This window comes from Morus notabilis, unplaced genomic scaffold (genome assembly GCF_000414095.1).
Source record: "Morus notabilis unplaced genomic scaffold, ASM41409v2 Scaffold897, whole genome shotgun sequence".
Classification (NCBI taxonomy): domain Eukaryota; kingdom Viridiplantae; phylum Streptophyta; class Magnoliopsida; order Rosales; family Moraceae; genus Morus; species Morus notabilis.
This window is the reverse complement of record NW_010357386.1, coordinates 38,964-65,052: the sequence shown is the minus strand read 5'-3', so window position 1 is coordinate 65,052 and position 26,089 is coordinate 38,964. Positions and strand designations below refer to the sequence as shown.

Here is a 26,089-nt window from a genome sequence, read left to right as displayed (position 1 = left end):
TTATATTATAATAATTTTATTATATTATATTACATTTTATATATTATAATATTATAATTATATTAACAATTTTAATAATATTGTTATATTATATATCATAATTATAGAATATATTATATAATAATACTTTATTATATTATATTACATTTTATATATTATATTGATAGATAAAATATTAGTGTTATATATAGCATAAGGGTAAGTTTGTCCACATGAAAATATTAATGTTTCATTACAGAGAATTCTTAAAATTACAACTAAATAAATGAATCAATTTTTTTTTCCATTCCATTCCCATTCCCCCATTGTAACCAAACGCACCCTTAGGGGTACTTGCAAATTAATTTCACAATCTGTATTCTTCGAAAGCACCATGATTATTCTTTCACCAGTATAGTTAAGAAGCACCAAATCGAAAGGGAAACTAGAAGCAACATACTAGGCCTTCAATAAAGGCCTTGCATTTTTATTGACTATAGATTTTAAAAGAAAGGCAAAAAGTTGGTACGTCTACCCACTTCGGTGTTCAAAATTGTATTATAATGTTCCCCATACAAAACAGGTAGGGCCTATCATGGCAATGACAATGTCATTATGGAGGTGCAATATAATATCATGACAATGTTGATGTTTTTCAAGGAAAATGGCAGCAGAAATATGCGTGTTGTATTATGAATAAGATATATGTATACCTAACTAGTGAATACATTACAATACTAATTTCAGCACAACTGGATTTGGGGATTTCAGTTGTCAATACTGAATGATGACATGACCTTAGTATTTGTGAAATAGGAATGCTAACTAACAATGAAAATAAAAATTGAAATTTTACAACTAGATACTATCATTCGCTAAGAAAGAAAAACCAATCAGAACGGTATATTTGCATGATATCTAAAATCTCATAAGAGGTAAGCAAAAAATCAGTACCAAACTGCTATAGGAAGCCAAACTATATGTGTATTCTGCTTCCGAATAATGTTAACTTAGAGCAAAGTTACAATGGGCTACCATGTAACAATTACCAAAATCTTAAAAGTCATGAAACTGGAACCTCAAGTATACCACAATGCAGTTTTCTTAAATCAAGTTCTAAACCAATTAACGGGTCCAATTATTATGAAATTATCAAGCTTAGTCAACACATTTTTTATCATAATGCAAAATTTTGCATGCCATTATCATGAACCTGGTTATGGAGAACCTAACGGCTAAAAGGAGACTAAAGTAATAAAAGCAATCAAACTTGTGGTGTGTTCCTTTGTATTTTCTTGTGAATTGTGGAACAAACAAAATTTCTCTGGTTAGGAATAATTTGTGAACCTGTGAGGGCATTACAGGCAGCAGAAATATTTTGTCAATTTAAGCTGCAAAGCGGATCCCAACATTGTTATTGCACTTTTGATTTTAGGCAAACCGATGATTCAATGGGTCATTGGAGCCTCAGTACTAGTGCAAATACCAAATCTATTATAGGTCCACAATCCACATATTAAATGGAGGACTACCAACAAGTTAGACTAAAAACGACACAAAAGTTTCAACCTTTGAACCTTGTTCTGCATTAAGATCTCAAGTGGTTCTCATATCTGATAATATCCCATTTAAAAAAATTAAAAAAATTAAAAAAAAACAAACAAACAAACAAAAAACAAAAACTTTGGAAACCAGACATAAAAAGTTCTTCTTTCTTCTCAAACCCAATATTAATGGGAAGCAAATGAAAATGGGCAAAATGTTGCTTCACTCATTTTAAGCTATAAAATGTGAAAAAATATAGAAATAAATATAATCTCAAAGGTTTACAAAATAAATCTAAAGAAAAATATAAACTCGACCAACAAGAGATTGTATATGCATTAGAAAACAGCTTAGAAAGCTGGTAGAATCTTCAATCACTTCCAATGTTGGATACCAAGTAAGAGCTATTCTGTAAAGCTCGTTATTGAGTGAAAATGCAAAATTTTGCATGCCATTATCATGAACCTGGTTATGGAGAACCTAATGGCTAAAAGGAGACTAAAGTAACAAAAGCAATCAAACTTGTGGTGTGTCCCTTTGTATTTTCTTGTGAATTGTGGAACAAACAAAATTTCTCTGGTTAGGAATAATTTGTGAACCTGTGAGGGCATTACAGGCAGCAGAAATATTTTGTCAATTTAAGCTGCAAAGCGGATCCCAACATTGTTATTGCACTTTTGATTTTAGGCAAACCGATGATTCAATGGGTCATTGGAGCCTCAGTACTAGTGCAAATACCAAATCTATTATAGGTCCACAATCCACATATTAAATGGAGGACTACCAACAAGTTAGACTAAAAACGACACAAAAGTTTCAACCTTTGAGCCTTGTTCTGCATTAAGATCTCAAGTGGTTCTCATATCTGATAATATCCCATTTAAAAAAAACAAACAAACAAACAAACAAACAAAAAACAAAAACTTTGGAAACCAGACATAAAAAGTTCTTCTTTCTTCTCAAACCCAATATTAATGGGAAGCAAATGAAAATGGGCAAAATGTTGCTTCACTCATTTTAAGCTATAAAATGTGAAAAAATATAGAAATAAATATAATCTCAAAGGTTTACAAAATAAATCTAAAGAAAAGTATAAACTCGACAAACAAGAGATTGTATATGCATCAGAAAACAGCTTAGAAAGCTGGTAGAATCTTCAATCACTTCCAATATTGGATACCAAGTAAGAGCTATTCTGTAAAGCTCGTTATTGAGTGAAAATGCGGTCGTAATAGCTGATTAAATAGCCACGAATTTGACATCGAAAGTGATTAAAATACCTGGTTTTATAGTTTGTATCAGTACAGAAAACCCTAATTCTAGCCGCCATTTTAAGCGTAAGAAATTCCAGCGTTTATGTAGAGAATAGCTTTGCGGGTATACGACGTGACGTTTTCATTAGCAGTACGTGACAAATGGAGTTCAAACAAGGCCCAAAGTGATGAATAGCGACGTGGAGAAGCCCGAGCCCATCATGAGCCCAATTGGAAGCTCCTGTATGAAATATCACAGAAGCATTCTCCGTCAAATAATTCACCAAGAGAAGCATTGGGGGGTTTAGACGCCGTTTAGAGAAAATTGCAGTAGCTGTTTAATTCGTTAATTCGAGTTTTTAATTTGTGTTAAGATGTGATTTTATATGAGAGTTTTTTACTGTAGTAAAAATGTTAGATGTGACTGTTTCTGAGAGCTTTTTACTGTAACAAAACTCGAATTCTAAACTCGAATCGGTGAAATGAACGGAGTAATGTTACCCCTTATTTTTATTAGTACTTTTTTTTAGTGTAGTTATTTGACTAAAAAAGTTATTAATCAAGAATAAAGAGTAATAATCATGACTCATGCACTTTTAAATGACATTTGCCTCATTTTGTCATTAGTTTAAAATAAATCATTAATTAAAGTTATTTCCAAAAATATACTTAGTTAAAATTGTTATATGTGTTCTCAAAAAAAAAACAAATATTATATGTATGTTTGTAGCTTCGTGTATTTTTAAATTACTTCCTAAAGAATAACCATAGGAGTTTTTCGTTTTTAAATTTTGTAGTACGCTCAAAATTATAGTATTTTATGAAAAGCTTAAGGAAGTATATATGTTAAATTTTAGTTATAGAAATTAATAATTCATAACTTGTCAAGTTATGGTTCATAACTAGATAAATTATGGATAAATTTATTAAGTTATGGTTCATAGTCAGACAAATTATGGACAAAAACCGTGATTTATGGACAATAACTTATCAAGTTATGATTCATAACCAGACAAGTTATGGACAAAATAGTAATTTAACCTATTTATTAAGTTATGTAAACTATTAGCCTATTAATTTTAATTCATCTCAAATCTTGACATATTTTCCTCTTTTTCTCTATTTTATTTAACTTGAAAAACGTACAGTGGTTTCGTTTTTTTAAGTTGTTGCCGTTTAGCATATACGGTATTCTTTGGATAGCTCCTTTCCTCTTTTCTGTTTTTTTTTTTTTTTAAAAAAGCTAGATAGCTCATTTTCAGTTAAATGTTGTCACTTTCTTAGTTTGTTATATACAATGTTGTTTATTGGATATGGTGTCGTTTTTAACATGGTTGTCGTTTCTGCAATATATTGTCGTTTTTAAGAATGTTGTTGTCTCTTTGTATTCTTTTTGTAAGGTGATTCTGTTAAGTGTTAAAACAAGAGATGCGTTTAGAACTCGTTCTAAAATGCTTTTATTTTTTGCATGAAAATGAAAATGAAAATATTTTCAATCTCATACAGAAATCATTTTTAAAAATGCGTTTGGTAGTTTTATCAAGAGATTGTTTTCAGTGTAAAAAACTCATTAATGTCTCTCTTTCTCTTTCTCTGCTCGAAATAGGAGAAAACGAAAACAAAAAAATTAAAAACGACTAAAAGTCATTTTTCATTTCTCTCTCATTTTACACTAAACTAAAAAATCGTTTTCATTTCCGTTTTTTGTCTTTATAGCGCCAAACGCCATTTTGGAAACGTTTTTATTTTTTTATCGAAAAACATAAAAAAGAAAAATGTGATCAATTCCAAACACAGCCATCATTTTCTAAAATGTTGGTTTTGAATAGGGATGATGTCGTTTCTCTAAGTGGTTGTCGTTTTGAAATTGATTGTTTATTTTAGTAGTCTTGTCGTTCGATGTATCTGTACTAAGCCTATGTCATTTTATATAGGTACTGTCTTTTGCAGGATGTTTTGTCGTTTACTTTGCTCCCCTCCTCTTTTTAGGAAAACGTACTCCTAGGCGCCCAATTTCTCTCTCAAGTTTCACTCTCACGCACTTCAAAACGACAGTTTAAATATATATGTGTGTGTGTGTGTGTGTGTATATATGTCAGCGATAGTTCTAGGCCAGTGCAGATCATCGTATTCCCTTTTTTGCATGTATTCCCGTTTCAAAAATCTTTGGATAATGTTAGGAATATGCTTAGGAAAGAAGTGTTGGCTCTCAAAAGCTTGTTTTATCTTTGTTGATTTTATGCTTAGCTGCATAGAACTAGAAGCAATGTGAAAAAGGAAAAAGGGAAGAAAACAATATGGATAAATGCAATACTTGTTTTTCCCTTGTTTTCTGATTTTTTTAAGAGATCCTATCTATTTCATAAATATAAAAGATCCAAAATTATAGCATTTGAATACCCCTATTTTCAAGAAGTATGCCCTTTCGGATTTGTTTGATGAATGGCTTGTCGGTTAATTTGCGTAACCCTGTGAGTTATGCACTTTTATTATTTGCAAACAAAAGAAACTCCGTTACAAGTTAAAAGTCAAAGTTAGCCGAGGAACGTCTAGATACAGAGCATATTGTCATAATTACAATTTCCTTGTATATATTCTTGCCAGGAACTGTGTCCCGAAATGGGAATGAAGCGGCCAAACCACTGAATTAAAGTGGTTTTGTTGTTATTTTGTCGTGCTGAACGTATGTTTTCTTATTTTATTGTTGTTTTACTATCACTGTCGTTTTAGTAATTGATTGTCGTTTAATTTATTTATAATGGCGTCGTTTTCTTAATATATTGTTTTAAATGTTGCGGTTGATGGCAATATTCCCCACGGGCTGTGAACAGGGTGGAGATGGGGAATAATTATTGCAGATGGGGATAAAATTTAGTCTTTAATTTGTGGCAGGATGGGGACGGGAAAGTACGTCTACCCTGCTTTCGCTTCGATATTAATGTATTGTTTTATATGTAATTTTATACATACACACATAATCTCTCAAAATGTCAAAGTTTTTTAAACTCTGATTCTTGCGAAGAAATAGCGTGAAATCATGCAATAAAGATTAAAGCTATTAGGAAAAGACAATGAAGAATAATTTACATTTATGTTTTTATGTTTTAAAATTTTTTTCGCTTAAAAATTAATTATTACTTTTGGATTTAATTAATAACATGTTAAAAATTTAGTTTTTTTTTTTTATAAACCTTCAATTTTGATCTACATTTATAATGAATTTTTATTATTTTTTATTTGAAGTTGTTATAATTTTTAAATACATAATCTTATATGATGGGGAATGAGACGGGTACAGAGAATGCTTTTCTAATGGAGAATTCCTTACTCTGACCCCACCTCTCTTTAAGCGGGGAAGAGGACAATTTAGAGAGGCGGGTGTTGTAGGGTAAAATTCCTAAACTCTAATCTAAGCATTAGGTTGGACCCACGTGTCATAAATAAAAACATTTAATGATCAGAACAGTTGTGCCCTAATTGTCACATTGGACGAAGGTTGCCCTAGCTACTGTAGCGGACGAATGTTCTTTTAGGAGTAGAGTGCAAGCAATGTCGAAGATGTGCGAAGGCGGCCGACCGCTCCGTGTGGTCGAGATAAATAGGAATTCGACTGCTCTGGCAGTCGCAAGCGGAGAAAGCTTAGAGAGCACCGAAGAGGTCGAGTCCACGAAAATCGAGAGAGATACGGGGTCTATCCTGAGATTTGAGATTTGTAATTAAAATAAGTGAAATAAGCGGGAAGTAAGTGAGAAAATCCTACTGATTGGCAGAAATCCCAACCATCGGGGATGTTATCCCAAAATTTGAGAAAAATATCCCGAAATAAATAAAAGGGATTTAAAGAGAGTCCATAGGATATATATGTGTAAAGTACAAGTCCAAAAGGACATTCGATAACCTTCATAACATAGTAAGGCCCTTTTCATTTTACTAATTTGAGTTTTACTACAGTAATAAGTTCTCAGAAACAGTCACACCGAATTGTTTTACTACAGTAAAAAGCTCTTACATAAAGTCACATCTTAACTCAAATTAAAAATTCAAATCAGCGAACTAAAAAGATCCTAAATTTATCCCCTCCTCATAGTGGACGTAACTTTTAAATAAAATGATAACCGCTATAAATATTAGTGTTCTTTCTTCTTAATTGTTTTTCTTATCTTTACAAAGCATATTCTAAACCGTTAAAATCACATTAATCATCCTCGAAACTTGAATTAATTTTGTTGACTAATTTCTATTAACAACGGGGATGGGGATGGAAAATCATTCTCCCTCCCCACCCCGCCCATTGCCATCCCCACTTCCAGTTTAATTGTCATTTTGTTATACTGCTTTAGATTTTGTCGTTTTGTATGTTGATGTCGCTTTTTCTCCCCTTGTTATCGTTCATATTACTGTGTAGTTTTTCTTGATTACGTTTGCCTTATTGTCGTCCTAATATTAGTGTTATTTTCCTTGGTTGTTATATAATGTCATAATTGGAATTTCCTTGTACATATTCACCTAGAAGATTGTGTTATTGGATGGTGGAATATCTATTAGTTTGGCTGATCATGCAATGAATTATAGCTATTCATAAACCCTTTTAAAAAACAGAAATAGTAAAAAATATGCAATATGAAAAGTTTAAAAAAGTATATAGGTTAATTTTTAGTTATAGAAATTAATAGGTCATAACTTATCAAGTTATGGTTCATAATTAGATAAATTATGGACAAACTTATCTGTTATGGTTCATAACCAGACAAGTTATGGATAAAAACCGTCAATAACTTGTCAAGTTATGGTTCATAACCAGACAAGTTATGAAAAAAAATAGTAATTTTGCTTATTTATTAATTTATGTAAAGTATTGACCTATTAATTTTAATTCATCTCAAATCTTGACCTATTTTTTTTTTCTCTCTATAAAAAAGCTCTTGCCAGAAACCACCTATTCGACCGCCAAGCTTAAAGGGTAAAATTTTAGTGAGGAACTTATGGAGGAGGAAAAGAAAAATGGGGTTGAAAAGAAAGCAATACTCCAAACTTGGTGATGGGTTAATATTTTATAAATGGAGTGCCGCTCTAATAATTATCTCTACGTCTCTCTCTCATTTTCATGAAATATGTTCCGGTTGACAATGATGGAATCTTTTAACATGAGAAAGTAACGTATGAGTTAAATGAGCATGAGTTATGACCATGTTCTGGATAGAGAAAAAAAAAAGACATTTATGTTTTGCCTTTTAAAAAAAAGGTGCATATATAGTGGATAACACTATTTTACTATATCAAATAAGAATTGTGTTTTATTTAGGGACGGTAATTTTAACTATAAATTTATTTACTTGTAGGACCTGCATTAAATAGGGTGAGACAAATACACTTTAAATGGATATGAATTATAAATGGATTAAATTTTTAACCCGTTGTAAGTTGCGGGGTGGGGACGGGTTTAAAAGTCTCCGACCCTATTCTCTGTTTACCTGTTCTGTTTAATTTATTCTACTTTTAAATTAAATATGTTATGTATAATATGCTATAATATATAATTTTAAGTATAATATATTACATAATATGTATAAAAATTTAAAACTATCTTTCTTATTATTTTTTACTTAATGTTTTGTATGTTTATGTTGTTTAATTATTTATTTATTTATTTTACAATGAAAATAAATAATCGAGTAAATGAGGCACTACAAATATTCTGAATTCGTGACGGAAAAATCCGTCATGTAACCTATCAACTTATGCAGGTTCATGGAACGAGTATCGTGAGTGTTTTTTTACGCAGTGCGGGTTGACAAGAATACCACCCGGCCCCAAATTCGCCCCGTTGCTATCCCAAGTTTTATTTGTTGAATTAGTTTTTAATTGTCTGATATGGAGTACACGTAGTTATGTGAGTACACGTAGTTATGTATCACTATAAATTTTACGAACTTAACTCTGGTCTCACGAGTTTGCATTAGTCATCAACAAAACTAACACAATCTGCGCCTTCATTTCGCATGCTAACTTGAGGAAATTCTTTTTTCTTTGATAGGCGAGACACCTTTGATTGAAGAATCATTACCCACCTTACATTCATTATCATTTATCAAGTAATATATGGCGAATATGCCATACGACATCAGATACCAAACACAAAAAGAAAAAAAAATCGCCACAGACGGTTTATCCACTAGGAAAAAAAAAAAGTTGAATGCAAACAAATTATTCGAATAATAAAAAGCAGGAACAAGAAAAAAAAAGTTCATTTCTATTTTAAAATAAATTGCTTCTCTAATGTATTTTTGGTAAATGATTAAAGCAGTATTTGACCAAAAAAAAAAATATATCATCTATGCTATCTATAGCCATAATACCTTTTATTGCCAAGCTAAATATGGTTATATTTAACCATACATAAGTACCTTTTAAAATTTGAGTTTTATTATTGTAAAATTTTTTTAAAAATAATTATTTTTTTAATATAATAAAAAAAAATTTATATAAAATTATGGTCCCGTTCATTTCGCTGATTTGAGTTTAGAATTCAAGTTTTGCTATAGTAAAAATCTCTAAAAAATAATCACATCTAACTTTTTTACTACAGTAAAAAATTCTCATATAAAATTACATCTTAATTCGTATCAGCAGATTAAACGGCCTATATCAATCAACAAATTAAACAAACAGACCAATGTACTCTGTAGTCTGTATCGCATATACTACTGCCATCTAGGTGTCGATCAAAATCTTACCAACTCTTTTTTTTTTTCTGAAAATTATTTCCCAAGCAAAAACAAAAGGGAAATAGAACTTTTTATTGACAAGCGTGGGACCGGCTGCGCTCAGATCAAGTCGCACACAGCAGCAAAGGCTCTGATTCAATGGTGTTTTGACCCTGATTGCGCAACGTCATCAGTCTCATCAAGCTGCACCGGGACCCACAGGACGCGGTGAAATTACTCTCAGACCTCCACTTAGGCTCCCACCACTTACGTTCCGCCACGTAAGCCGACAAAGAATTAACCGCGATTAGCTATGGTTAGTTGGCGAAACTAAACCATGGTTGAAACGCAAAACCGGAAAATGACAAAACGATGGCGCGTATTAAAGGCAGGCGATTTTTCTCTCTTGAGGACCGAAAAGAGTTCCTTCTGACGCTTCTGTTTCTTCAATCAGAGAGAGGTAGAGAGAGAAAGTAAGAGAGAGAAAGCTCAATCTCAGCCATGGCGGTGTCCACGTGTCCCAAGGTCTTCACCTCCTTCGAGTGCCGTTCAGATCCTGACTTCTCCGGCCATCCGCGCCACGATAAAACAGATCCGGGACGGTCGTTCCCGCGGGTCTCATCGGCGCGTCTCGGGGGGGCGGCGGCGGCTTCCTCTCGCGGCCTGTCTTCTCGGATACTCAGGTTCCCGCCGAACTTCGTGCGGCAGCTGAGCATCAAGGCGCGGAGGAACTGCAGCAACATCGGAGTCGCGCAGATCGTGGCGGCTTCGTGGGCGAACAACTCCGGCTCCGGTATTCCGGCGGTGTCGGCGGGGTCCCCCCCCGTTCTACCGCCGTCGATACCGCCGCCACCGCCGCCATCCCGGACGTGTCCGGTGATGAGGTGGTGGTGCCTGGAAATGGGCGTTTGCAGGTCGAGGGCTTGCCTGCTTCGAAGGAGGCCTTGTTCTTGAGCTCTGATGGGAGCCTTTCTATTCATGCTGGTATAAAGCGAACTTCTTTATATTATTCAGTTATTTATTTATTTTTTCTTTTTCATTTCTGTGTTTTTGACCTAATTTGTTATGAAGTAAAGCCAATGTTTTGACCTAATTAGAAATCTTGAATCTTTTTTTTTAATCTGTGGGATTATTATATGTTTATTGTCAGCATCTAATTGTGCTTTTGGTTTCTGTTGTGTGAAGGTGAGCGATTGGGTCGCGGCATAGTTACTGATGCAATTACTACCCCGGTGGTCAACACTTCTGCTTATTTCTTTAAGAAGACTATCGACCTCATCGATTTTAAGGTTAATTATCTTGCTGTGTAAAGTAATCTTGATTTGCTTCATCAATGGGTAATTTCTGCATTTTAGCGTTAAACAAAGTTATGGGCTCTAAAGAGAAAGTAGAAAGAATCGTTCTTTAGTTCTTTCGTTGATATTGTCTTCATTATAGGAACGACACTTGTAACTTTATTTTCCGAGATGGCGATTGATTTTTTTAGGAACTCACTGGGTAAATGTCTTTGACCTTATGGCAGGAGAAACGCGCGACAAGTTTTGAATATGGACGCTATGGAAATCCCACTACGGTGGTTGCAGAGGAGAAGATAAGGTTTTTACCTTTATTGATTCCTTTTTCTTGTTGGGCAGCTGGGTGTTGTTGAGACTAATGTTTTATATACTAATTGATTAATTTTTGTCCTTCAGTGCTCTTGAGGGAGCTGAATCAACCCTGATAGTGGCGTCTGGAATGTGCGCTAGCACAATCATGTTCATGGCATTGGTCCCTGCTGGTGGGCATATTGTGACGACCACTGATTGTTATAGGAAGACCAGGATTTTCATTGAGACAATTCTACCCAAGATGGGGATCACGGTATGAGATATTGTAATAACCCCCCTTTTAAATTACAACTAATCCCGAGTTTGCCAATGGGATTGTTTTTAAATTTCTTCTGGTGCTTCTGTTCTTGGTTATAACGGTTATCAAATGTGCAGTCCACGGTTATTGATCCAGCAGATGTTCGAGCTTTGGAGGATGCATTGAATAAGAACAAAGTTAGTAGTAAAAGAGTTGTCAACTTGTTTTCAAAAGTTACTATTTATAATTTGGAAACATCATGGATGATCTTATTAATTTGACTGGCGTTTGACTATATACAGGTTTCTTTATTCTTCACCGAGTCTCCTACCAATCCGTTCCTTAGATGTGTGGATATTAAGCTTGTTTCTAAGCTCTGCCATAGCAAAGGAGCATTGGTCTGTATAGATGGTACATTTGCCACACCTCTGAACCAGAAGGCTCTTGCTCTTGGGGCTGATCTTATCCTGCACTCTGCCACAAAATATATTGGGGGCCACAATGATGTAAGCCAGCTTGCATTACTCAGCCAAGATAAATAGAGTAGTGTAAATAATAAAAATCTTAACTACATATAAACTAAGTTCTAAACAAGATTTTATTATATTCCAGGTCCTTGCTGGATGCATTAGTGGTCCATTGAAGTTGGTGTCAGAAATTCGTAATTTGCATCATATCATGGGTGGTGCTCTCAACCCGGTGAGTATTCTTGTCATTTAAAACATTTGATCCTTTTCTTTTAATCATTTTTTTTTTTTCGAAATTCTGAGCTTGGATGATCTAATTTCTGTCTTTCCCTTGCAGAATGCTGCATACTTGATCATCCGAGGCATGAAGACACTGCATCTTCGTGTACAGCAACAGAGCACTACAGCGTCAAGGATGGCCGAAGTTTTAGAGGCACATCCTAAGGTGCGAAATGCAGCAGTTTGTCTCTGCACAGATCATAATGTTTCATTTTGTTTTCTGTTTAAGTCTTTCTAGTCTGCTGTATAGGGCGAACTGATAGTATCACAAATCTTTGGCAGGTGGAGCGCGTCTATTATCCTGGCTTGTCAAGTCATCCTGAACACGAACTTGCCAAGAGGCAAATGACTGGTTTTGGTGGTGTCGTCAGTTTTGAGGCAAGCATTTTTGACAATTTTTCCTCTGATAGCGCATCTTCATAAGTTTTACTTTATTACCAAATGTATGTAGATGTAAGTGTATTGATAAGCTAGTATATTGCTCAACTTTGCAGATTAAAGGCGACTTAGATACCACCATAAAGTTTGTTGATTCACTGAAGATCCCATACATTGCCCCATCTTTTGGTGGCTGTGAGAGCATTGTGGATCAGCCAGCAATTATGTCTTACTGGTATTTTCCTTGAGCTTTCATTACAATCAGTGGAATTTTTAGGGCCTGCTTGGTATATGGGTCCAAATCAGAGTTCTTCATTATGACTTTGAAACTCAATTTTTTGTGAGAGAAAAACACTGTAGCAAAATTAAAACCATGGGTTTGCACTGTAGGAGAATCCATATACCAAACATACACTTAATTGTTGATGATTGGTTCTACTGTGACTGCAATTCATACACTTTTTTTTTCTTTTTTCTTTTTTTTAAAAGGCTGGCAAATATAATTGTGATTTGACCCCAGTTGCCTTTGCCTTAGAAGACACGGTGACAAATCTTTGATTACCCCTTTATGCACAAGTTGAAATTAGTTTTAGCAGCATGAATGGGTCCACTTATAATGCCCCCCACTTTAAATGTGTGTGCCACACCCACACGCCCGGTTACTACCGCAATATTGAGTCGTAGTTCACAGTTTTAAGCAAACAGCGGATCCATTTTAATTTTCTTCTGTTGAATTCTCTTTGACGTTCTTTTTTCAAAACAGGGATCTGAGCCAGGCAGACAGGCTTAAGTATGGGATCAAGGATAACTTGGTGAGATTCAGCTTTGGAGTCGAAGACTTCAAAGACCTGAAGGCTGATATACTTCAGGCTCTGGATGCTATATGAACACTCGAAGACTGAGTTACTTCAGACTTTGGTGATCATCTTGGACGTGTCTCTTACCTTCGTTTTTTTCTTTCTTTTCTTGTTTCTGTGTTTCTATTTAAACAGAATAATCCAAACTCGCTTTAGTATGCTTTTTCCCAATCTTGTTTCCGGCCCTATTTTCCATGATGGTCCTTCATGTCTTCCACCGATGGAGAGGGGATATTACGTTGGGAAAACGAACATTGTTACTCATGACTGAATTATTTTGCCATTTTTGTTTAGAAAGGCATCAATTATCTTGTCTTGCAATGAATGAAGAGGTTTTATAATTTTCTCTTGTCTTTGAGTAGAACATCTTAAAAACTTTTCACAGCGCTTTTGTAGCTTTGTTCAACTTTCACTTTTAAGAAGTATGTTGCATCCTCTGTGCTGTCACTGACGAGAATTTATTCAGAAGCCCTTTAAAGTAAATTGGTTGTTCGTAAGAGCTTTTCGTTTCTATTTTACTAGTAGAGTTTATGCCAATGAAGTCTCTTATAAAGCGTTCGTGGTTTTGTTTAGTGCCAGAAACAACTGTTTATAGGTTTATTATTGACTTGGGAGGTGGAATATTTTAGTCCTCTGAAATCTGGTTCCAACTAAATGGAATATTTTAAGTTTGACCATTTATTTAACGAGGTAATTCCACGAACTGCTCAAAGTATTTTCCTTCCAAACATTACCAACTTGTCTTTTTAATTTATCCAATTCGAATACATTCGCAATTCAAATAAAAAATCTACGAATGAGACCTGAATTTCTTTTACAAGGTACTATTTTCCTACAAGGTTGCCAACCCTGAAAAAAGAAACACCTCAAACTAAGATGAGTAGTGGGTGGAAAAAAGTGCAAATGGGGGCTATGGTGCCCAGTTAAAATTCTCTTGTGAGAACTGCTGTTAGTGGGAGAGATTCGAGAGAATAACTCATTAAGGAACAAAAAAGCCCGTCCAAGAAAAAAAAAAAACAAGGCTTAAAAGAAAAGGCCCTACAATAAATATCTAAACAAAATTTATCACCGTAGGTGAGGAGGATATTCCGTATTCGTACTAGTCTAACAGTACGTACGTATATAATGATATATCTAAGAGATAATCTATAACCAAAAGAAGACGTAGAAATCCTCCCAAAAAAGAAGACAAAGAAAAGTGCCCAAAGCCGACTCCACAACAACAAGAGCACAAACATTTACATCATCACTATTACATTAAAATAAAAATAAAACAGCCGTGTTTGGAGTTATTTTTATTTTTTTACATTTTTTGAGAAAGAAAAAATAAAAAAAAAAGAAACAGCGTTTGGCACAATTAAAAATTAAAAACTGAAATGAAAATGATTTTTTAGTTTAGTATAAAATAGAAGAGAAATAAAATACGACTTTTAGTCGTTTTTTCTTTCTCAAGTAGAGAGACATTAATAATTTTTTTTATACTAAAAATAATCTCTTAAAAAAACTACCAAACATATTTTTAAAAATAATTTCTATTTAAAATTAAAAACATTTTATTTTTATTTTTATATAAAAAATAAAATTATTTTAAAATAAGTTGAAAACACACCCTATACCTCTCTACATCATATTTTAATCCCCCCAACTTCCAAATATTCCAAATTCCTTCTTGCCCTTTTCGTCCCTTTCGTCTCTCTCTTTCTCTCTCAAATATCCATATCGTCATATGCCAATTGCCATACACAAATCGCACAGCTTTTCTTCTTCTTTGACTTCATCCTTTTCTTTGCTATATTACTATTTCTGCTTTGTTTGATAAATACTCAAAAAAAGAAAAAAAAAGAAAGAGGAATGAAATTTGGGAAGGAATTTACGACCCACTTGGAAGAAACCCTCCCAGAGTGGAGAGACAAGTTCCTGTGCTACAAGCCTCTCAAGAAGCTTCTGAAGAACGTCCCCACCGATTCCGACGCCGAAAATCGTCCCAACAACCCCGACCTCCAAGACTGGTTCATCAGGATCCTCAACGAGGAGCTCGACAAGTTCAATGATTTCTACGTCGACAAAGAGGAAGAATTCGTCATTCGTTTCCAGGTTCTTCCTTCTTTATCTGTTTCTTTCTATCTCCAGAATTTTATTGTTGGAAATTGGAATTGGGTTTTTTACTTTTACTAATTCACGCATTCTATTATCTTTTTTATTTTTTTCAGAGAACAATGAAATTCACTTCATCCAACTGAAGTTGGAAATCATTCGATTTCTTAAATGTTTTCTTATTAGGTTGTTGGGTAGTTAGTTGAATTAAGAATCAGTATGGCTGTTACATACAAAGTGAATTGAAAAAAGGGTGTTTTGATTTTACAACAAAAGGTTTGAGTTATTGATGTGATGAGTTCATCAATTGAGGAAATGGGAAGATAAATTTTTGTGGATATTTTTTTTTTCTTTTTTTGGGTTGGGTACTTTTTATTGAATGGAATGTCCAAAGATGAAGAGTTTATGTGTAGTTTGAGTTGGAAGCTTAAGGGTGTTTTGAGATGCTGATGAGTTTGTCACTTGAGGAAATGGAGTGTAGATTGCTTTATTCTGTATGTACTATTTATTGGATGGTTGGTCCAAAGAGGAAGAGTTTATGTGTGATTTGAGTTGGAATTCATGGAAGTTTTGAGGAGAATGTGGAACCCCCTTTTTGTTCATTAATGCTTGACCTTTTCAAGTTTGTGGCCCGCATAAGTTATCTTTAACAGATATGTAGGTTGCTTTCGAATATTTGTTTTTTTTATTATTGCCCAGAATGTCCATGACCTGTTTATTAATAGTCTCTTGTTGCAAGTTTTAGTCATGGTTGGGAGTAGCTTCCGGTGATTCCACCGAGGCATGATAATTAAGCTTCCACAGATAAGCAAGAAGTATTTATTTATTTATTTAAAAAATCTTCCACTAATTGATTCTCTCTCATGTTGTCATGGCTGGTTTCAAATGGTAATCTCGAGTCTGCAACCGATTTAGGTCGAATAAAATCGTGGGATTTGATGGATTAAATTCTAGTAGATTCTTATTTGTGGTGTTGCATTACTTGCAGTACTTGTAATTATCTGCTACTGTTACAGGAGTTGAAAGAAAGGATTGAGCGAGTCAAGGAGAAGAGCAACAATGGAAGAGCCTATACATCAGAAAGTGAGTTCAGTGAAGAAATGATGGACATTCGTAAAGACTTTGTCACCATTCATGGAGAGATGGTGCTTCTCAAAAACTATAGCTCCTTAAACTTTGCAGGTACATTGGCGATTTCTGTGTTTCTTTCTTCTACGTCTAACTTGTTTTGGTAAGAGCTTCGTCTCTTAAGATAGGGAGATGGTGCGTCTAAAATTGTAGCTTCCTGTATTATACAGGTACAGCTGCTATATCATTAAGTCATTTGTTTTACATCCATATTGTTGCTGAAAATGCAAGTTCTCATCTATTTCCAAATTCATATCCATTTATGGCTTCAACAGGACTAGTTAAAATTCTGAAGAAGTATGATAAGCGAACCGGGGGATTATTGCGTCTACCCTTCACGCAACTTGCCCTTCGCCAGCCTTCCTTTTCAACTGAACCTCTCACAAGGCTAGTCCGTGAATGCGAGGCGAATCTTGAGCTTCTCTTCCCACTTGAAGCAGAAATCATCGAGTCTACTCCAACCTCACAAGACAAGACAGAGCAACCACAGAATAACTCGGTAAATATGTCTGAGACGCCATCAAATCTTGGTGATGAAACAATGTACATATATCGCAGCACGCTTGCTGCTATGAGAGCCATAAGAGGTCTTCAAAAAGCAAGCTCTACTTACAATCCGTTGTCATTTTCATCCCTCGGCAGGAGCCGCGAGGACGACGAAACCGGAGCTATAACAGCTGAAAACTCCGCTTCAAATTCGCCTGCAACCTTACATAATGAAGAAGAGCCTGAGCAAGAAAGTGCACGTTCTGTTTAATTGTTCATCTCGTTGGTTGATGTTTATGCATGTATTTTCTAGTTTCTTCTACTGGGTTGGATTGAATAACAGGCTATGTACAGCCCTGTATAATCAGTTGGATGATTTAGTGGACGTTTGGTTCATAGATTCAGAATTATTTTCGATTTACGTATGTTTTTTTGTGAGAAAAAATACTGTAGTAAGTCACGAACCATGACACGAATCTACTAACCAAACGCAGCCGTGATCTTTGTATTCAAAGTAAATTGGAAAATGCAAATTTTCTCAACATGTGTTGAGCTTCATCACATGGGTTAGGTCTTTCTTCTTGTTTGGATTGTTCTCATTTGTGCATCCCCCAAAGTTTACACCCATTTTTACCTGCCGTCTTTAAAAATTCTTACGACTTCAGATCTTGATTTTTAGACAATTTGTTAAAATTTTCGTTAAAATTTGACGGAAGAAAGTAGGGGTGTAAATCGGCCGGGTAGGGTAGGGTTGAGCCGAAAAATTGAGCCTACCCGACCTGTGCGGGTTGAGAAAATTTTAGGCCGTGACATTCTCTTAAGTCTACAAACCCGCAATTTTCGGGTGACCTTGGGTAGAGTCGGGTTACTCGGGTTGGTGAAAACCAATTTTAATCTATGACTTCATCAATTTTAATTAATTTTTAGTCAATTAATCTGTGCTTGTTACAGAAGAAATCATTATCAAACAGAACATGTATTTCCTTCAAGAGGGGGTCTAAATGCAATGTGAACAATTAAAACACTCACTTTGAAATCAAACACTTCCAATATAAATAAAGAATGTCCTAATTCAACAACTATGACATACAAGCATTTTTTACACAAACCGTGAATCCAAAACATAAATAAGTTAACAGTTTAAAAGCATAAAGTCCATAAACTTATGAAAGTAAGAATTTGAAGTGTTGGACATTATTTTACCTACTTTGAACATGTTCGGCCGGGTAGGGTTCCCCCGGGTTCATGTAACCCCACCCCGCGCCCCTACCCGCCCAGTGCGGGTTAGGCATAATTAAAACTGAAAATTAAATAAAAAATTGGAAACCCGTGATTTTCGAGTAGGGTCGGCTCGGCTCGGCCGGGTTCGTCGGGTTCGGGGTGATTTCTTACCGCCCTAGAAGAAAGCCGTATAAATAATGTTTTTCGTGTATATCTTTGCCGTATATTTTTAACATTAATAGATGGACATAAGTGGACTTATTCAAAGTTTGGAGTAGTAAAATGGGTATTTCTATAAAGTTAGGGATGCAAGCACAAATGGGGATAAAATTCGGGTTGTAAAATTGGTACTAGTCACCACCTGGTGGGGGTGGGGCACCTCAACAAAGTAGAAGGGACCAATAATGCCCACTTGCAAATCAGCTTTCTGCAATTCCATCTTATGGTCCCCACGGCATTAACCATCTTTAAAACTCATAATATGTGATTAATGCCACTTGTCCCTATCCATTTCCTGTAACATGTAGAATAATAACTTCTCTTTCTTTGGACACTCCCTATTGGTTCGTGGGTTTTTCTCTATTTGTCTTGGGATTCACTCCCATAAACAAAATAGAAGGAAAAGAAGGAAAATAAAATCACACATGCTTAAGTGGTTGAAGCTTGTCATATTCTGCTATGTCACATGTTTCATGTATCTTTCTCCTCGTAGTTGAAAGGAAGAGGTACTGATTTGAATGCTCTATACTTTCCAACATTGTTCAAGTGCTCATTCTCCAACCTGATCAATTAAACATCACCGATTCACATTCTTGTTAGTTAAAAATAAGTTGCTAACAAATATTGAAATATTCAACAAGAATTATAGCATAAGTACCTGAAGAAATTCCAAATGCCACGACGAATGATCTCTAAGCAAGCAACAATGGCAATCAAGGCCTTTCTATGCAGGAAAGGAACTTCTCGGAATCCCAAAACTGTCTGCATCCAAGCCAGTCTCAGTAACACATTCAACACCTGCAAGTTTTTCATTACTTCAGAACCACCAAGTAAGCGAAAAAATTACAGAATCAAGAAATTCATTTTTGTTGCATTCTCTTGCCATGGCTACAAAGTAGACACTCTTATTTGGTATAATAAGTTTGTCTCTCAACCAGGGGTTCTTCGAATTCCGTTGTAGAAGGCCCCAGTCGATGACGAGATCCCAATAAGTAGCACCAATTGTGGCAATTCCGGAGGTAGCCGCAGCCAGTATCAGAAAGATCGTCCCCTTCTTCTGTTCGTAGAGTGTTCTCATTGCCACTGCTATTATGATCGAGAAGTACTTTAGGCCATTTATCGAATGTATCGAATCTCTGTCATCAAGCAATCGCCGCAGACACTATGACACGGTTGGAAAATGTGTTACCAGAAATGCTCCTCTTTTCAGGATAAGAAGTTAAAAACTTGGCATGCCATAAAGAAGTACCTGAAGGAGACGTAGCCAGTATGGAATAATGGCGACAACTATATAGAAAGCTTGGTACACAGGGCTATCTAGGCACTTGTTTTCCCTTTTTCTGAAGTCTCCCCAAACGTAATAACAGACATAGAATTCCAAACTTCTCAAGGCTTGAACCTGGTTTTTTAAGTTAATCAAGGGTAAGATATTATATATAACAGAGTTTGACCCTTTCAAGCAAAAAAAAAAAGGCATAGAGTTTGACCTTTTTTTTTCTTTTTCTCAAACTAAATTAATTGGATTGGAAAACATGATGCATATGACAAGTGGTAAAATAAGCACAAATTCAAACCTGGCTTGTAAGTTGATCTGCGAAGAAAAAATCTGGGAGGGTAACCTACAGATGAAACATTGGAAAATTTTTAATGATGTCTGAGTAACTAAATGATCAGAATATGGGAAAATTTTAGTCCCATTACCTTGTAGAGTGGAGCGAAAAAACAACGAAATGTACATCTAATGAGAAAAAAGCGACTAGAACGGTATATTATGTTGAGAGGACAGAAGAGTATGAGAAGGAGAACCTGCAAAACAAAGCTTATTACATCAAGGAACATAACAAAGATTTGTCGTTGAATTGAATTTCTAGAACTCACAATGACTAGGCCAAGAGGGAATAATTCTGGTAAAGTCTCGAAGTGGTTTGTCTTTCGGTCCATATCCATGTCCAAATTCGAGATGACAGCAGCCAAAGAGACTACAGAAAGAGCTGCACTGAGAAGAAGCACTTGTCTGTATCCCAGTTCTGTTCCTTCCTTGAGACCAAATATGAATGGATAATTGACTCGGTACCGCCTCCAAAAGTATATATTTCCGGAGAACACGAGCATATGTAGGACAATGAATCCGAACAAGCTGCAAAAATAATGAAAAAAGATTCAATAATATTATGCTAATTTCATTGCCAAATTGATAAAATGCTTCCACAATCACATGAATACAAAAGAATAACCATCTCAAACTGAGCTCACCTGTAGAGAGGAAATATGTTATCCATATACCGACCGCGGCCTTCGCTCTTAATGATGTTTCTTGTTTGTATAAGCACATAAATGGTCACTATAAGAGCAAGTGAGCACCCGGACAAAAAGCCTGCAATTTATCACAAGACAGTTTATTGACATTTTGATCACACATTGAATAACTGATGCAAAACCCCATCTCACAGAGTGGAATGGTTAATTTTCAATCATATTTAAAAGAAGTTGGTTTCTACTCTTTTCATCAATCTACCCAAAAAGAATGTGACCCTATGCCTCTCTCTTTTGGTTTTTGGCCTTAAGATGTTCATTCCTTTTCCGCGGTTTCCCTGTGCAAAGTGCTTTGTGAAGACAGCCTCCACCCTCTCCATCAGCCTAGTAACCTGTGGAGGAAGCAAAAGATAAAAAGCAATAAAGCTAAATTTCAAAGTGGAATTTTTTTATTTTTTTTTTATTTTTTACATAATAACATTATCAACAATGTTCTATAACTAACTTCATCAGAGCTTCCAAGATAGGACTTATCCACCATCTCCAAATAAGCCTTTGATGCATTTCTTGAAGCAATCTGCACTCATAAACACAGTTTTTAGTACAAAACTGAAGCACCAACATTAATCACAGTTCAGAATTCAGATCGACGAATTTTGTTCCGACCTTGTCGTACTTCTTCATGATCTTTGAGAAAGCCAGCTGGTTCATGAAACTGTCGCAATCCATCAAAAACACAAACAAGTTACTTACCATAATTCTCAACAGAGAACACAACTTTATTACGATATGATTAAGCCATAAGGATCATATATACCAGTAGCTTTTCAACAGTCTGAGCTTCTGATAGAACTCAACAAAAGCCTTTTTCATTAACTCTTCTGATTTCCTCAGCTCTTCCTTGCTGAACGACAAGTTAGCAGTTGAACTCATTAGAATGCCTCTCAGAGTTGACATTAAAGTTTCAGGCGTTATATTTATCTTTACATGATCCGGTATTTCAAGTGGATCTGGTCTACATTTCTCCATTCTTCTTTCATTGTCGTTTCTCTGGCTACTACTAATTTCTCTTGTCTCATTGCCTCTTCTCTCTTCTCCTTTTCCTTCTTCTTCTTCTCCTTCTTCAGATTGTCCTTCCCTGCTCATCTCAACTTCTCGAATCGTATCCATACTCGGCCGCGCTAAACACACAAGGACTAACTTTTAACTCATAAAATTTCATCACATGACCAAGAAAAGAAAGCAAGACATAAAAGATATTCAAATTTGCATTTCTTGCTCTTCATTAGTCACCTGGTGTTTTACTCGGTTTAACCACCTCAGTTTCCTCCGGTTTCAGGGCGGGATTCTTAACCTTAATCCGAAGAGCAATCAGAACATCCATCTGCCTTGTCATCTCATAAGCCTCCTCCACAACTTCCTCAACCTTCTTCCTGTAGAACTTGACAACCTTGTTGAACTCATCATCAAGCTTCCTGAAGAACACAAGCTCATGCTCTCCTCCTTCATCACCTGACATAAAGAACATGGTCTGGTAATGCTCTTCCGACCCTTCTCGCTGCACCGCGCCGACGAGGATCGGCTCCTCGATGTCTCTCCTCCCCGACGCCGGAGAGTTTCTGTACCGGGACGTTGTTAGGCCACTGAAGCCTCTGTGCAAAGAAACCTTCCTTCTCAAAGCCCCTCCAACTCCTCCTCTAGGAGTTGAAGAAGCAAAATTGTTGTTGTTCTTCTTCTTCTGTTTGAACCTCCAGATGTCTTTCAAGACTGTCTTGAGAAAGTTGTAGTCCATGTATGCCTCTTGCCATTCCTGAACCATCTGAGAAGTAAATTCCTTTCCAAACTTCATCTTCTTTGTCACTTGTCAAGTGACGATTTTGCAGAAACATAAGAAGTTTGAAAAGGTATATATATCAGGAGAATATGTATATATATGTATAAGAGAGAGAGAGTAGTTTAGAAGCTCTTCCTGATGATTATGCTCATGTTTCACGTCCCCAAAAATAAAAGATGAGAAACAGATGAACGTAAGAAATTTCCTGAAGATCTGATAATAAACAATAAGATATGCAGTTGAAATGGACAGAAAAAGGTCAAAAATTCTCTGATGTGAACACAGACAGTATCAATCATGAGGATGAGATCTTCTTATCTTCTTATCTTCTCTTCTCTTTTCTTTTTGAGTACTAAGTATAGTTAATTAATTAATTCTTTTCTTCGAAGTTTAGACGCGGTGTCATGTGTTTAGACAGCTGTTGGGGCCTCAAATCACGCTTACTTTTGAAAATCATTTTTTCGTGTATTCTTTATGAAAAGGAAAGCGATATTGATTAAGAGTTAGACGCACTATTTCTATATTTTTTTAGAGTAATAAAATCAAACAAAAAAATAGACGCGCAAAATTTATAAAGATTCATCTAAATATAAAATTATATCTTCTCTTTTAGTCGCTTCACATAAAGTAAAAATTATTAAGGTGTAATTAGACTTCACAAGATAACAATATTTTCTATACAGAAAGCGAAATGAAAAGGCGCTGGAAGCTATATGAACTGGTCAATTAGGTCTGCCTCTTTTGACTTTTGACAGAGTCAGTTCCTGGTCTTAAAGAATACTATTCAATTAGTGCATTAATCAGCTGAAATGAACGCTAATATGTCTTCAAAATGAAAATCATATAAAACAAACAATACACATAAAACAAACAGCTCTTATCATAGGAGCTTCTTTTTTTTTTTTTTTTTTTTTTTGGTGGAATTGTAAGAAATCTTCTTCTTAGATTTTTTGTTAAGATTGAGATCCAAAACATACTACATAATTTGGATATGGTAAGCATGCATTGAATGTCCAATAGTTTGTTGGCCAAACATGTTGTTAGAAATGGCCAAAACGAGAGATTTTTTTTAAAAAAAAAATTTCATTTTTTTTTCTTTTCTTTTAGTTTTAAAATGTAGGAGCCATTTGGTTCATGAATTATAATCATATGATTAGAACCATTTTTAATTTATGTGTATTTTTTTGTGAGAGAAAATACTGTAACGAACCATGAACCATGATTCAAATCATGGTTTAAATCCTCCAACCAAATATCCCGGTAATGATTTAAACCACAAGAAATTCTCTCTATAGACTATAATATATATAGTTATTAAATGCCCGTTTAGTTTACTGATTTGAGTTTTTAATTCGAGTTGAGATGTGATTTTGTGTGAGTTTTTTACTGTAGTAAAAAGTTAAATGTGACTATTTCTGAGAGTTTTTTACTGTAACAAAATTTAAATTCTAAACTCAAATCGGTAAAATAAATGGATCATAAATATCTCGTTCATTTCACTGATTCGAGTTTTCAGTTTTAAGTTTTTACAGTAAAAAATTCTCAAAAAATATCACATTTAATTTTTTTTTTACTACAATAAAAAACTCTTTAAAAATATTATATCTTAACTCGAATTAAAAAAAATCTTCTTCTTAGATTTTTTGTTAAGATTGAGATCCAAAACATACTACATAATTTGGATATGGTAAGCATGCATTGAATGTCCAATAGTTTGTTGGCCAAACATGTTGTTAGAAATGGCCAAAACGAGATATTTTTTAAAAAAAAAAAATTCATTTTTTTTTCTTTTCTTTTAGTTTTAAAATGTAGGAGCCATTTGGTTCATGAATTAGAATCATATGATTAGAACCATTTTTAATTTACGTGTATTTTTTTGTGAGAGAAAATATTGTAACGAACCATGAACTATAATTCAAATCATGGTTTAAATCCTCCAACTAAATATCTCGGTAATGATTTAAACCACAAGAAATTCTCTCTATAGACTATAATATATATAGTTATTAAAGGCCCGTTTAGTTTACTGATTTGAGTTTTTAATTCGAGTTGAGATGTGATTTTGTGTGAGAGTTTTTTACTGTAATAAAAAGTTAAATGTGACTATTTTTGAGAGTTTTTTACTGTAACAAAATTTAAATTCTAAACTCAAATCGGTAAAATAAATGGATCATAAATATCTCGTTCATTTCACTGATTCGAGTTTTCAGTTTTAAGTTTTTACAGTAAAAAATTCTCAAAAAATATCATATTTAATTTTTTTTTACTACAATAAAAAATTTTTTAAAAATATTATATCTCAACTCAAATTAAAAACTCAAATATGTGAAGTCAACTACCCTTAATGTACATATATAAATGTAGAACTACCACACGGTACTTGTATAATATCTATCTACACGGCAAACGCTTTTCTGTCCCTATAAAGATGTGGCCCCAAAGGCTGGAGGCAGTAGTCTTGTCACTATTGATCAAGCCTTAAGACAGACAGGACAATCGTTTCTATTGTGTGTTAATTGTCAAGCTGGAAGCAGAAAGTATGAATGACATAATTCACTTAAAATACACTGGATGCTACTTCATGCAATTACCGGTCGTAATCGTAGACGTGTATGAGTTGTATTGTTGTATTGGTTCAGTACAAATATTTTTATTTCACCCCCCGTGGACAAGTTGCATACCGAGAAGTGTCGATTTCTAACTATCATATTTGTATAAAAAAAATGTTTTTTTTATATTTTTTTAATCTAATAGAGCACATTTATTTATCGCCCATGATTAAAAATCCCGCTATTCACGTAAAATGAGTCTTGTTAAGTGAGTAGGTAAGACTCAATATATTTTGTGAGTAATGGCTATCAAAATAGTTATCATTTTTTAATTTCATATGATGATAATCAAATCTAGTGTCCAGAAACTGCCTTAGCCGAGAAAGTCCCCTAAAATTATTGAAACATATATATATATATATATAAAGGGATAAAAATCTCAAATGAATGTGGACGGGAGCAGATACTAATTAGAGAGACTTGACATGAGCTCAATAGTACTAGCTAGTCTTATTGATCGATCACGTGCTTTCACTTTTTTATAGCGGGGTCACATTGTAATAAGATGAATAGTACTATTTTGATCCTTTTTTGAATGTAAATTCATTGTACTTTAGTAAAAAAATCTTCTCTTGCTTTTATTTTTTTATTTTATTTCGTAATTTATTAGAACTGCACGTAGAATCAAAAGAAAATCAATTTACGGGTGAGAGATCTTACGTATACGGAGGGCGGTAATATGAATCACGACACGACTCAAAAATAATATGAATTTTATGGGTTAGGATTGAGAAAAAATATGTTCATATTAGAATTAAGTCGATCTGAAATTGACATGAAAAATATGGGTTAATTTCTGGTTGGACCCGCCTAACCAGAACACGATACGAAACTCGTAAAAAACTAAAAAATACATATATTTTTCATTACATATTTTAAATTTTATTATGAACTTGTGATATCATGATAGTTATACTCAAAATCTTATACTATTATTT

At 34.5% G+C, this 26,089-nt stretch overlaps 3 protein-coding genes across 4 annotated transcripts; 2 read left to right on the top strand and 1 right to left on the bottom strand.

Moving 5' to 3' along the window:
- Positions 1-9,900: 9,900 nt before the first annotated feature.
- On the top strand, positions 9,901-13,656 carry LOC21412898 (cystathionine gamma-synthase 1, chloroplastic). Its single transcript, XM_024169487.1, is given in 12 exon segments — positions 9,901-10,300; positions 10,303-10,465; positions 10,667-10,770; positions 11,004-11,077; positions 11,173-11,341; positions 11,464-11,523; positions 11,629-11,832; positions 11,939-12,025; positions 12,131-12,238; positions 12,355-12,450; positions 12,567-12,685; positions 13,214-13,656. Coding segments are annotated over 12 exon segments (1,626 nt in total). The 5' UTR covers positions 9,901-9,982; the 3' UTR covers positions 13,338-13,656.
- Positions 13,657-14,963: 1,307 nt separating this feature from the next.
- Positions 14,964-17,567, top strand: LOC21396744 (SPX domain-containing protein 4). Its single transcript, XM_024169555.1, has 3 exons — positions 14,964-15,401; positions 16,418-16,583; positions 16,805-17,567. The coding sequence occupies exons 1-3, from the start codon at positions 15,159-15,161 to the stop codon at positions 17,284-17,286; spliced, it is 891 nt and encodes a 296-aa protein (XP_024025323.1). The 5' UTR covers positions 14,964-15,158; the 3' UTR covers positions 17,287-17,567.
- Positions 17,568-18,303: 736 nt separating this feature from the next.
- On the bottom strand, positions 18,304-22,840 carry LOC21396743 (phosphate transporter PHO1 homolog 3). 2 transcript variants are annotated; one of them, XM_024169694.1, is made up of 13 exons: positions 22,002-22,840; positions 21,526-21,889; positions 21,375-21,423; positions 21,214-21,285; positions 20,971-21,100; positions 20,709-20,829; positions 20,334-20,592; positions 20,157-20,261; positions 20,030-20,074; positions 19,705-19,854; positions 19,339-19,617; positions 19,114-19,253; positions 18,304-19,017 (listed from the first exon to the last, which is right to left on the bottom strand). In XM_024169694.1, exons 1-13 carry the CDS (start codon positions 22,555-22,557, stop codon positions 18,927-18,929), a joined length of 2,361 nt encoding a protein of 786 aa, XP_024025462.1. In that variant the 5' UTR covers positions 22,558-22,840; the 3' UTR covers positions 18,304-18,926. The 2 variants fall into 2 exon arrangements, with proteins under 2 accessions (XP_024025462.1, XP_024025467.1); XM_024169699.1 differs by lacking the exon at positions 18,304-19,017 and having other exon boundaries at positions 19,173-19,253; positions 19,391-19,617.
- Positions 22,841-26,089: the final 3,249 nt, after the last annotated feature.

Coding starts and splice junctions, on each gene's coding strand:
- LOC21396744 (XM_024169555.1), top strand. CDS start 15,159: ATGAAATTTGGGAAGGAATTTACGACCCACTTGGAAGAAACCCTCCCA. Junction 15,402..16,417: donor AATTCGTCATTCGTTTCCAG/GTTCTTCCTTCT, acceptor CTACTGTTACAG/GAGTTGAAAGAAAGGATTGA. Junction 16,584..16,804: donor TAGCTCCTTAAACTTTGCAG/GTACATTGGCGA, acceptor TGGCTTCAACAG/GACTAGTTAAAATTCTGAAG.
- LOC21396743 (XM_024169694.1), bottom strand. CDS start 22,557: ATGAAGTTTGGAAAGGAATTTACTTCTCAGATGGTTCAGGAATGGCAA. Junction 20,593..20,708: donor AACATATTTCCTCTCTACAG/GTGAGCTCAGTT, acceptor TTATTTTTGCAG/CTTGTTCGGATTCATTGTCC. Junction 19,855..20,029: donor CAGATCAACTTACAAGCCAG/GTTTGAATTTGT, acceptor TTAAAAAACCAG/GTTCAAGCCTTGAGAAGTTT.